The sequence below is a fragment of the Taudactylus pleione genome, unplaced genomic scaffold (assembly GCF_031769625.1).
Source record: "Taudactylus pleione unplaced genomic scaffold, aTauple2 ptg000184l, whole genome shotgun sequence".
Lineage (NCBI taxonomy): Eukaryota > Metazoa > Chordata > Amphibia > Anura > Myobatrachidae > Taudactylus > Taudactylus pleione.
In genome coordinates, this window is record NW_028284586.1 from 6,894,245 (window position 1) to 6,907,572 (window position 13,328).

Here is a 13,328-nt window from a genome sequence, read left to right on the forward strand (position 1 = left end):
CCAGGGAAGAGTACAAAAGACAGACCCAGCTAATAAAACGAGAATCAAAACCAAACTTAGACAAGACCTCCCATAAATACTCCCATTCCACAGAGTTGAAGGCCTTGGCTGCGTCTAAGGAGACCACCACCCCTTCAGGAGCATCCCTATGGGACATTTGCATATGATAAAACAGACGCCTAAGATTTTGAGTAGTGGATTTACCAGGCATGAAGCCGGTCTGGTCAGGGTGTATAATAGAAGTTATAGTAGAATTAAGACGAATAGCCAACAGTTTAGCCAATATTTTAATGTCAATGGTAAGAAGGGAAATAGGTCTATAAGAGTCTGGATGGAGGGGGTCCTTCCCAGGCTTTGGGAGTACTACAACCAAGGCCTCCGACATGGATGGCAGGAGACAACCAGCATTCAAAAAGCATCAAAAGTCTCAATGAGATGCGGGATAAACAAGTTTTTACATTTCTGATACACCTCTCTCAGGACACCATCAACTCCTGGAGCTTTACAGTGTGGAAAGGAGGAGATAGCAACCTCCAATTCCTCCTCTGTAAAAGGAGCATCCAACAAATCCACTGCCTCAGTCTCAAGAAGGGGCAGATGGATTTCCTCTAAATAGGCACAATGCTGGGAGGGAGATACCTTAGTAGCATAAAGAGAGGAGTAATATTGCAAAAATACATCTGGTATATAAGGAGCAGAGGCATGCAACGTTCCAGAAGAATCAAGGATACAAGATACCATTCTGGAAGCACCATCCTCTTTTGCCCAAAAGGTTAAATAACTCCCCCCAACATCAGCCTGTGAATATTGCCTATGATGCAAAAATAACAGTTTGCGCTTGTATTCATCAAACAGGTGATCCGACCACTCCCGCTGGGCACGAAGCATAACCTCCCTGTCTGAGATCACTCTGGACAAGAGGTACTGGGGCTCAGCATAGCCCTATAAGCAGTTTCCAGAATTGTTTCCCGTTGCTTATGACATAATTTAATGTTAGCAATACGCTTAATAAAGGTGACCCTTAACAAAGCCTTAAAGGAATCCCAAAGGAGAGAAACCTCAGTACCTGCATTATCTTCAAAATAGAACACCCAAGGAGCCTCCAACTCAGAGCCGGCACCCATCAGGTCCAGCCAGAATGGGTTAAGCTTCCAAAAACGGGCACCCTGCGAAAGGGAAGAACCATAGACTCTCATTTCAACAGGTAGTGTGTCTCCCAAATGATCAGTCTTAAAACACACATACACAGCTGCAAGCCCTAATTATCCTCATGTGAGGCAAAAAGCCCCAAAACCCAGACTGGGCCTAATGAATGGAGAACGTCCTCTCTCTCCATTCATAAACCCCAGGAACCCTTTTCCAGTTTTGTCAAAAAGCCCACAAAGCTGTTACCAGCACAGACATTGTCCTGGGGTTTTTAGAACACATAGGTTAGGAATCTGGGAGAAATATAGCGACCTTCCTGCACTATACTAGTGACCTTGTCACACTCTGCCATACACAAGGTTATGTTTTTAGATAAGCTGGGGGTAGAATGTTAGAAAGAAAGGGGGAGAATATTACAGTAAATAAATATATATTATACTATAAAAAATAACTAAATCTAAATATATTATAGCAAATGAGTAATGTCTTCAAAGAAGTGCAAATTCAAAGAAAAAAGAAAAAGATCAAAACGAAATATTTCCTAATTTCTTAAATCTCGTCTTGTTATATAAATGTGGCAGGTACTGTAGGTCCTATAGCTGATCTAAGCTACATCCATATCCAGCTGCTGCCTGCATGCATTGTGATGTCACAATGCAGGTCAAAGCCCAGTGTAAAAAAAGCCCAGCTACTGGCAGACATTTTGTGGTGATGTGAGGGGTGGGTGCGGTGCAATGCCTGCTGCCGTGCAGGTGTACGTCTGTTACTTACTTTGCGTCGCACCCTCTCACCTTCAGGCCGTGTGTTGAGCAGACGGTCCTGGAACCTCCAAATAGAACACGGACACGATGACCTAGGGGGAAGGAGACGAGGTGAGTACCGTCCTTCCTCACGTCGACCGACGCGCCCTACCGAACCGGGGGATAAATTCAGGTTTTAAGTGAAGATCATCATTGGCACTTTTGGCCTCAGATCCCGAATTTTCACCTATCGGTACTCACGCACCAGGTGAAGATCCGTCCTTGCACCGGGTTGCAAGGTTCACCGTCCGCCCAGAAGGAAGGAGAGATAGATAGTGACAAACAAACAGGGAGAGACAGTACACACAGATATTCCTCACCGTGTCCACTCTTGCTCTTCGTCCGCTCACTCGCCTACAGGTCCCTGTAAGGAGATACACAACACGGCCGTGCAGGGCCTAAACCTATGTCAAGCAACTACACATACTAAAACGGCATCACCCTCAACCTACAGTGTGTGTAGTGCGACAGATATAACAACAACTAAACTTTTGCCCTGCACGGAACACCAAACACAGACTAAATATACAAGAGCAAAACACGGTGCTGTCCCTTTAAATGTCTGCTACCTATCCAGAGCTGGCCAGCTCCTCTTCTCGGTGACTGGGGAAACCACTACCTCATGGGTGGAAGCCGTACAGCTCTCCACCACTGCTCACACCTCTCATCCGCCTCTCTGTTAGCGCTGCAGCTAATGGGCTCAGGGCCCTGGGCCTAACGCCCAGGGTCTTACCTGCGGCTCAGGCCTAGGTGCCTGCCAAACGGTGGACTCTGGTAGTGGTCTGGGCCTAATGCCCAGACCACTTATTATGGGGTTCAGGCCTATTTGCCTGCCTTTCGGTGGGGCTCATATATAGATTGAAGCTCAAACTTCGGATCAGGAGAGGCTGGGTGCGTATTGCCGCTGAAGTATGAAGGACGCACATCTCGGAGTAGCATATAGAGGAAGTCACAATTTATTCTGACAGGTAAGAATCTCTGTGTAAGCATGACACCACACGCATATTTTTTTATGACTTTCAGGGTAACGGCAAATGCATACTAAGGGACTGTATCACATATACAGTCAGGTGCATAAATATTGGGACATTGACAGAATTTTCATATTTTGGCCTCTGTTCACCACCACAATGGCTTTGAAATCAAACAAACAAGATGTGCTTTAACTGCAAACTTTCAGATTTAATTTGAGGGTAATTACATCCAAATGAGGTGAACGGTGTAGGAATTGCAACGGTTTCTATATGTGCCTCCCACTTTTTAAGGGGCCAAAAGTAATGGGACAAACTAAACAATCCTAAATCTAACTTTCACTTTTTAATACTTTGTTGCAAATCCTTTGCAGGCAATTACAGCCTGAAGTATGGAACGCATAGACATCACCAGACGCTGGGTTTCATCCCTAGTGGTGCTCTGCCAGGCCTCTACTGCAAATGTCTTCAGTTCCTGCTTGTTCTTGGGGCATTTTCCCTTCAGTTTTGTCTTCATCAAGTGAAATGCATGCTCAATTCGGATTCAGGTCAGGGGATTGTCTTGGCCATTGCATAACATTCCACGTTTTAGCCTTAAAAACTATTTAGTTGCTTTTGCAGTATGCTTTGGGTCATTGTCATTTTCAAAATAATACCCTAAGGTATTCCATTCCACCTTCTGTATTGAATTCCAGGTTCCATTCCACCTTCTGTATTGAAGAAATTGTGTAAGAACTTTATATAATAAAACATTTTTATACATATGTCTATTAGACAGTTTTTAATAAAAAATATTGTTTTGAAAAATCTAACAGTAGGCCATTGGGCCAATTTGTCTTGGGTGTCTTTCTTGGTGAGTGGGTCTCTTTTTTAGAAAAAGCCCAATTGGAGCTACGTCAAATTGGTCCAGTGCTATAAAGAGGAAAAGTGGACTACCTTTAATTGAAAATTTCTCTTTTAAGAGACTACATTGGATATTCCTTTGACTGTGTTAAATATTTTTCAATGATTGGAATATTGCTGTAATTTGCGCCCTCATATTTTTGTTTTTTGATATATATATATATATATATATATATATATATATATAGATAGAAACAGTTGGAAGAGTACTTAGTATCAAGCACAAACCCACGCAGGTCACTCCAGGATTTTGCAAAAGATTTCTTTATATAAATAATTGATCGACGTTTCGGGACTGCGCAGAGTCCCGTCCTCAAGATCACAATAACATAAAAAGTCCAGGAATGATGATGTTTGTCCATGCATGATGACGTTTTGCCTCTTTCTGAGTTCCGTTTTCTGGAGGGAAAAATCCGAACTCGGCGTGCAAACTCGAACCTATCCGAGCCTGCACATCCCTAATATATATATATATATAGATGTCCTGTTGTTTGGAGGACCCTTTTATTGTTCATGAGATGCTTCCTAAGGTACACCTTCCTGACAAATATATTTGTTGAGGCCGTGAATGGGAGTAATCAGAGAACCCTCAGTGAGTGACCTGGTTCTGTGACAGTATGGTGCTGCTCGCAGACATCAGAGTGGGTGTATATACTGCTTTTGGCATTGTGTCCTTGTCCCTGCCCTCCCCTACATACTTCTCTAATGCTTCTAGTTATCTTTTGTGCATGTTTGGGGTTGTAGTTGTGTCACTGCTGGTTCTGAGCCCTACACCCAAATCTAACAAATGTGTCTTTCATAATTCCTTGGTCTATGTTTGATTAATCTTTATGGTTGATGATCTTGTTCACCAGTGTTTATGGGGTCTGGGCCTATGTTGTCTGAGTGATTGTGTCTGTATCCCTTCCCTATTTGTTATCCCTCTCTCCCTATTCAAACTCCCGTGACCAAGATGTTAATACATCTCGGCGTTACTACTTCCTGCGAAGCAGGAATAGCTATAGCGGCATGATAAGTGCCACGATAGTACATCTCCCGCTAATCTGGCTCTGCCTGCTGTGGTGCAGGTCACGTACATGATGAGGGTTACTGTATGTAATGATACAGAAGAGGACAGACCCTGGAAATGATCACATCTCCTCTTGGTGTGAAAGTGATGTTACTTCTTGTAGATGTACAACAGTTTAGTTTCCCATGTTTAATTTTCTATAACAGAGACATCAGCTGACTCACACATTATTTTACTATAGTTTATTTATACAAAATAGTTAAAAGACAAAGTATAGGTGTGAATAAAACATTTTAATAAAGTCCTGGCATGATCCAGTCCTGACTAGCCGTCTAGTCACACTCCTGTTATAATACTCATTGTGGGGCTGATTAAGAGTTGGGAACAAAGTAGTAAAACTTTGCACCTTAGCAAACCATATGCAAAGAGATTTAGGGGTTTAGGGGGTAATTCAGCAGAAAACACAAGCAGCTTTGCAATTCCGCACTTGCTAAAATGCAAATGCAGCAAGAGGCGTCTGACACCCCCAGCTGCATCTGCGATTCTAGCGCTACGACCGAGGTCTCAGCCTGGGTTTAACATCGCAACCATCGGTCGTGATGTTGGATGGCGCCGGTCAACTGAGTAAGCCTCAGCTTATGCAGGCTGGCCAACATGTGAGGCCAGGAATCAACATCTGTAGACACAGATCCTGGGCTTGCCACTCGGGGAATGCAGGCTGTTCCCGCATTAAACGCCTCTGCTTGTCAATCAGGCAGAGGCTTACAGCGCCAGCATGTGATCACGTAACATTTGCATGCACTGCGGAACCGGGCAGTTAGTTACAAAGCATCGGATTGTAAAACCTGGCACTTCTGTTTATGTTTATGCTTGAAATTTAAAAGGGCAATGATTCTACTAGCAGTGTTTTGCTAATAAAATCATTGACCTTTTAAATGTTGGGCATAAACATGATAAGCACTGGGTTTTACAACTCTATTCTTTGTAAATAAATCCCTTAGATTTGGGAGGGGCGTGTACTAGCTCAAATCTAAATGTCAGAATCCTACCCTATATAGCATGCTTCCATGCTGGTATTCAATTTGGAGCGCAAGGTCCATTGCCGGACTATTCGCCGTCATCGCGGGTTTTGGGTGCGAAAAAGTATCGCGCTTGTCCCCGCTTATCCTCGCATTCAATTTGGACTCGGCGAAACTGAAATCTGCGAAAAGTTCTGTCAGTTTAGGGGAAATCAGCCTGACACCCCCCAAAAGATGCTCTGACATGGGGAATCACTATGGGTACCCCCGAATAGCCCTGCTGAAGGTATTTGGGGTTTTTAAATGGACTCAATAGGCGCTATTTTGCTCCTTCCAGCAAGTGGTGAAGAATAGCATTTTGCAACTTTTTTGGGGGAAAATAAGTATTCCCATCAAATTTGGGGTACATGAAAATGGGTGTAAGCATAAGTTGCTAAAGTAAAGTATTAAATAGCGCTAAAAACGCACCTTCAGCAAACACCTGCAATCAAAAATACACCTCCCCCATACTTCCAGACCCCCCCAAAGGCTATTTCGCTAGTTTTGGATTTTGTATCCCCACTTTGATTTTTTTTCACCCATTTTTCAAAGTGCTTTTTTGGGGTCTCTCTTGTGGTTTTTTTTTGCGTTTTTGACACAAGTAGCGTCAAGGGGGGAGTTTAAAGGGTTTGTGGTGTTGCCGCAATTTTGCACCCCAAAACTCCAAATCTGCACTTTTTTCCGCCGGGTATTCATAGGCGAAACTTTTTTGCCTATTACATTGCATTGCGTTATCGCGCCGGTGAAAAGACACTGAAATTGAATACGGGGATGAATGAAATCGGTGAAAATGACGTCATCGGCGAAAAAGTATCGCCGAAACGGACCTTTCGCTCCAAATTGAATACGGGCCTAAATCTTTAATATCCAAACAGATGTTTAAATTAGGGGTGTGCACCGGCCACTTTTCGTGTTTTATGTTTTGGTTTTGGATCTTTCTTCGGTTTTTGGATCTGGATTGGTTTTGCCAAAACCACCCTTCCGTGTTTTGGGTTCTGGGTTTTGTGTTTTGGATCTGTATTTTTTTGAACAAAAGCATAAAAACAGCTAAAAGCACAGAATGTGTTGGTTTTTCTGCTCCTATGCTATTATTAACCTCAATAACCTTCATTTCCACTCATTTCCATTCTATTCTGAACACCTCACACCTCAAAATAGTGTTTTTATGTCCAAAAGGTTGCACCGAGGTAGCTGGATGACTATGCTAAGCGACACGAGTGGGCGGCACAAACTCGTGGCCCATCTAGGAGTGACTCTGCAGTGGCAGACAGGATGGCAGTTTGAAAAACTAGGCACCAAACAGTACATAATGCAAAGAAAAAAAAGAGGTGCAAGATGGAATTGTCCTTGGGCCCTCCCACCCACCCTTATGTTGTATAAACAGGACATGCACACTTTAACAAACCAATCATTCCACGCCAGGGTCTGCCACACGACTGTGGCTGAAATGATTGGTTCGTTTGGGCCCCCACAAAACAAGCTGGCAATTAATCTGTCCCTGCACAAACTGGCTCTACGGAGGCAAGATGTCATCCTCATCCTCCTCATTCACCGATTCCTCACCCTCTTCAGTGTTGTGTACATCCTCATCCTCACAGAGTATTAATTCGTCCCCGCTGGAATCCACCACCACAGGTCCCTCTATATGTTCTGGAGGCTGGTCTCCCTGGAAGAGTTGATAATTCATTTTTATGAACATCATGTTCTCCATATTTTGTGGAAACAACCTCCTACGCCTTTCGCTGACAAGGTTCCCGGCTGCACTAAACACTCTTTCGGTGTACACACTGGAGGTGGGGCAACTCAGCTAAAATAGAGCCAGTTTGTACAGGGACCTCCAAATTGCTTCTTTTTCCTGTACAGGTACGGACTGTCTGACATGCCTACTTGGATGCTGTCACCAATGTAATCCTTTAACAGACAGATGCACGCTTGTCGCTGCTACTTTGAGGATGCAGGTGCGGCTACAGCCCACACAATTCACAAAGACAGAAAAAAAAAGAATTTTTTATTTTTTCTGGAGCACACTTTGAGGGTTACACCACCCTTTAACAGACAGACGCACGCTTGTCGCTGCTGCTTTGAGGATGCAGGTGCGGCTATAGCCCACACAATTCACAAAGACAGAAAAAAAAAGAATTTTTTATTTTTTCTGGAGCGCACTTTGAGGGTTACACCACCCTTTAACAGACAGACGCACGCTTGTCGCTGCTGTTTTGAGGATGCAGGTGCGGCTACTGCGCATACATTTCACACACAAACACAGAAAAAAAGATTATTTTATTTTGGTTGGAGTGCACTTTGGGGGTTACACCACCCTTTAACAGACAGACGCACGCTTATCGCTGCTGCTTTGAGGATGCAGGTGCGGCTATAGCCCACACATTTCACAAAGATAGAAAAAAAAGAATTTTTTATTTTTTGTGGAGCGCACTTTGGAGGTTACACCACCCTTTAACAGACAGACGCATGCTTGTCGCTGCTGCTTTGAGGATGCAGGTGCGGCTACAGCCCACACAATTCACAAAGACAGAAAAAAAAGAATTTTTTATTTTTTGTGGAGCGCACTTTGGGGGTTACAGCACCCTTTAACGGACAAGCCAGCCGGCCCTTTACTTATGACACAGGCGCACGCTTGGCGCTGCTCCTTTGTTGATGCACGTGCAGCCACAGTGCACACAATTCACAAACACAGAAAATAATTCCTCCACCATTCAGTGGTGACAGTATCATATGCAGTGACAGTAGACATGTCAGAAATTGTTGGCACGTCCTTCAGTCCGGACCAGATGTCCAAACCGGCCCTGGACTTATGACACAGGCGCATGCTTGGTGCTGCTGCTGTGTTGATGCACATGCGGCTACTGCACATATATTTCGCACACAAACACAGAAAAAAAAGAAATGTTTATTTTTTGTGGAGTGCACTTTGGGGGTTACACCACCCTTTAACAGACTTATGGGACACAGGCGCACGCTTGGCGCTGCTCCTTTGTTGATGCACGTGCAGCCACAGTGCACACAATTCACAAACACAGAAAATATTTTTTTATTTTGTTTGGAGTGCACTTTGGGGGTTACACCACCCTTTAACAGACGAGCCAGCTGGCCCTTTACTTATGACAGACAGACGCACGCTTGGCGCTACTTTGTTGATGCACGTGCAGCTACTGCGCACACAATTCACAAACACAGAAAATATTTTTTTATTTTGTTTGGAGTGCACTTTGGGGGTTACAGCATCCTTTAACGGTCAAGCCAGCTGGCCCTTTACTTATGACACAGGCGCACGCTTGGCGCTACTTTGTTGATGCACGTGCGGCTACTGTGCACACAATTCACAAACACAAATAAATATATATTTTTTATTTTTTTTGGAGTGCACTTTGGGGGTTACAGCACCCTTTAACGGACAAGCCAGCCAGCCCTTTACTTATGGAACACAGGCGCACGCTTGGCGCTGCTCCTTTGTTGATGCACGTGCAGCCACAGTGCACACAATTCACAAACACAGAAAATATTTTTTTATTTTGTTTGGATTGCACTTTGGGGGTTACACCACCCTTTAACAGACGAGCCAGCTGGCCCTTTACTTATGACAGACAGACGCACGCTTGGCGCTACTTTGTTGATGCACGTGCAGCTACTGCGCACACAATTCACAAACACAGAAAATATTTTTTTATTTTGTTTGGAGTGCACTTTGGGGGTTACACCACCCTTTAACAGACGAGCCAGCCGGCCCTTTACTTATGACAGACAGACGCACGCTTGGCGCTACTTTGTTGATGCACGTGCGGCTACTGCGCACACAATTCACACACAGAAAAAATATATTTTGTTTTTGCACTTGGGGGGAGCACCCCTGATAGACAGAGCACCCCCTGGACAACACTACAGCACCCCTTTAGGACTGGGACACTGCACAGGACTTTGGAGTGGACACAGCCCCTATGGACAACTGACTGCACAACACAGCCCAGCCAGCCCCTATGGACTTTGGAGGAGTGGACACAGCCCCTATGGACAACAGCAGCACAGCACAACACAGCCAGCCCCTATGGACTTTGGAGGAGTGGACACAGCCCCTATGGACAACAGCAGCACAGCACAACACAGCCAGCCCCTATGGACTTTGGAGGAGTGGACACAGCCCCTAGGGACAACAGCAGCACAGCGCAGCACAACACTACACTGCACTATACTACACTACACTACACAGCCCAGCCAGCCCTAACTCCAACCCTCCCTCTTCACTGTCCACAGCCGAGTGAAAAAATGGCGCCGACGCGGGTACCTTATATAGAATCCAAAACCCGCGAGACCCGGAAGATGGGATGATGACGTTTTGCCTCGATTTCAGATCCGAGTAAGGCGGGAAAAGTCGAGCTTGACTCGGATCGGCCTCGGATCGGGGGGGCTCGGGGGGGTTCGGATTTCAGAAATCCGAACCTGCTCACCCCTAGTTTAAATATATATTATTATTGTAATCTTCCAAATTTCATTGTGCCTCTCTTCAGCATAATCCTGTGCTATATGGTGAAGAAAATGGGAGAAAACTATACAGTCTTATTACTTATTGATGCATCGAATATTGCAAATAAAAATACAGTTACATTCTAAACGCAGTATCAGTTCCTGTGTTCTCCAAACACTTTAAAAGTCAACTTGTTTCTACAGTCTATATGTTACTTTTATATGGACACTGATGAGGTTATTTATGTTATGTCAGGCTTCAGGGAATATTAAAGGTTTCAAGAGGCTCTTTGTGAAAAAAAAAGTGTATTATTAATGTCATAAAGTGTTGGTGATGCCATTAACGTATTGTAGGGGCTATTGATGGAATATGGGATCACTATTACATGCCGGGTTATACATTTGAAATTAGTCCAGTAGTAGGGAAATAAGTGTGTTTATAAAGGGATGGGTATAGGTTGCCGACACTCTGGATCCCGGTGGTCAAATCCTGACGTCGTCATCCCGACAGGGTTAGGATACCAACACCAGTTGGTAGGCATCCTAACCATCCCCCTCTCCCTACCCTAACCCTCCATCTTCGGTGCATAAACCTAACCTCTCCCCCCCTCAGTGCCTCAACCTAACCTCCTCGCACCCTAAACTGAATCCTCCCCCCCCCAAGTGCCTAACACACCCCCGTAGTACCTAACCCTAGACTTCCCCCTAGTGCCTAAACCTACTCCCAACCCCGCTACTTCGGGATGCCGGCACCAGGATTCTTAGCGCCGGAATCTCCTGTTTTGGGATACTGAACGTATCCCATTTATTAGATGTGAATGCTGTTAATTTAATGCTAAGAATCTCTTGTAGGGAAGGAGGTATATTTATTCAACCTGATTGCTTTTGATTTAATGTCTGGGCTAGTTGGATGAGGGAGACCTAGTGGCAGATTGAATTAGGCATGATAGCCACTGGGGCCTTTTTAACCATTGACTTTCACATTGTAACTTTAAGAGGCAGATTCTACTCGCAGCGTATGAGGTGTGAACAGAATCTGCCACTGGTAATGGGAAGATAATTGCGAAGGCGAGTCTGCCCCCTAGTGTACACTTTTTGCTCAGCTTGACAGGAGGTGAATCGCTTCTATGCCTTTTAACAATAAGACTCTAACATTCAAAATTTGCCCAAGCAGCAACAGAGCCAACATTTCAGAACTTACAGATAATGTAAACTGCAAGACCAGGTAGCAGAAGAGCAGTACAGTTTGCAATATGTCAGCATCTGGCGGAACAGTAACAATTTAAGGGTAATGCCCTGCAGTCCAACTTGCAGGCACAATGATAAAGTCTGATCCACTTCACGCTATTCTGCTTGTGAATGGGGAACCACGTGCACCTGATCCAGTTCTGCAGGTAGCTATATTTTACAGTGCACAGCATTATGCATAAACCAGTCAAGGTCATGTGCTGCACTGCTCCAGCATCTCTGTTATGTGCTGGGCTCCTCCTACCATGACATAGCACATACTGTAGTTCTCTGACACCCTCATGTGACAGAGCTGGACTACCGGTAAGCACAATGAACTGGCATAAACATCAGTATCTGCAAGCAGTGCCCAGCACTGCAGGATCAACAGAGTTACGTGTTGTAGAGTTAAGAAGAGAATTTTAAACAACTCTTGATGAGTGGGGCCACTGGGGTTGCAGGTGAGTGAGTGTCAATGTGTCTTGATTAGGTGATGAGGAAAAGGAACACAGCAGCAGATCACGGATGCTGGCAGGAGGCACCTATTTACACAAGACACCTACTGCGGCATTAGTATATTTTAGCACAACAGCTGCGTCCAAAGATGCAGCTGCTGTGCAAAAAGTGTACAACTCTGATTCAGGCGCTATATGTGTCATAATGGTGAATATGTAAATGTAGAGAGTATGTAATGTGTATTGCGGGAAGGTACCAGGGAATTCCATGAGAAAGTCATTTTTGGCATTGACAGATCTGAGGGGATGCACAAACCAGTTTACTGCCTAGGACAATGGTTCCCAAACTGGGTGCCGTGGGGTACTAAATTAAATTATTCATGGTCAGTGTGACAGGGAAAACCAGAGCGGATAGCTGCCAATCATAAATATGTGGGAAAACATAACCTAAGGGTGGCAAATCAGCACAATTTACTTAATGTAATCATTTTTGCTGAATTTCTAAACCAGAACCTTTTGGCCTAGGGGTGCTGTAAAAGAAATGTTGATACCATAGGGCGCCGTGATTCATGAAAGTTTGAGAACCCCTAGCCTTGGGGAAGATAAATAATCTGTCTCAGCCTGGTGAACTATGTTTAATTATATATAGGAGGATGTACCATGAATTTTATTGCATCTCCATTTGGTGTGAATGTAATGTAGCTCCTTGTATAGGAGTTTCCTATGTGCTTTCCTATGTAAGAGAGCCAGCCAGCTGTCACAGTATTGTTTTACTAATGTATATTTATCCAAAATAATCAAACAACACATTGGTCTAAATTAAACATTTTCATTAAAGTTCCGGCTACCATTTCCCCTGACTAGTCAGCCAGTCTCATTCCTCTGCTATTATTCATTATATAAATTACTTTACAATATTTAAATGGTCAATTTTAATATTTAGTCTATTATAATATTTAATCTAATATGTTCATTAAAAATGTTTGTCTTTTGTAGTAACGATAAAAATTGCACAACATATAGAAATTTATATAACTTATTTATTAAGTTTATTATCTCTAAATATAGAAATAATGTGATCATTTTAAATATAGGGCCATATTCAATTAGCCGCAATAATTTCGCTGCTGTTGGCTGAATCTAGTTTGCGCCTACATCACGTGTTTTGGCTGCTATTCGCCATATTCAATTCCAAAGGACGCGAAAACTCGTCCCGGCGATTCTCAAACAGGCGAAAGTGCTGTCAGAGATGGGGAAATCAGCCTGACACCCCCCAAAAGATG

At 44.0% G+C, this 13,328-nt stretch overlaps 1 protein-coding gene across 1 annotated transcript in view; it reads right to left on the reverse strand.

The window, feature by feature from the left end:
• Positions 1-408: 408 nt before the first annotated feature.
• Positions 409-13,328, reverse strand: part of LOC148519727 (protein kinase C delta type-like) — a 41,246-nt gene continuing 28,326 nt past the window's right edge. The window contains exon 7 of the mRNA XM_088476206.1: positions 409-639. Within this exon, the coding sequence (XP_088332332.1) occupies positions 409-639 (231 nt within the window). The remainder of the gene's footprint in view (positions 640-13,328) is intronic.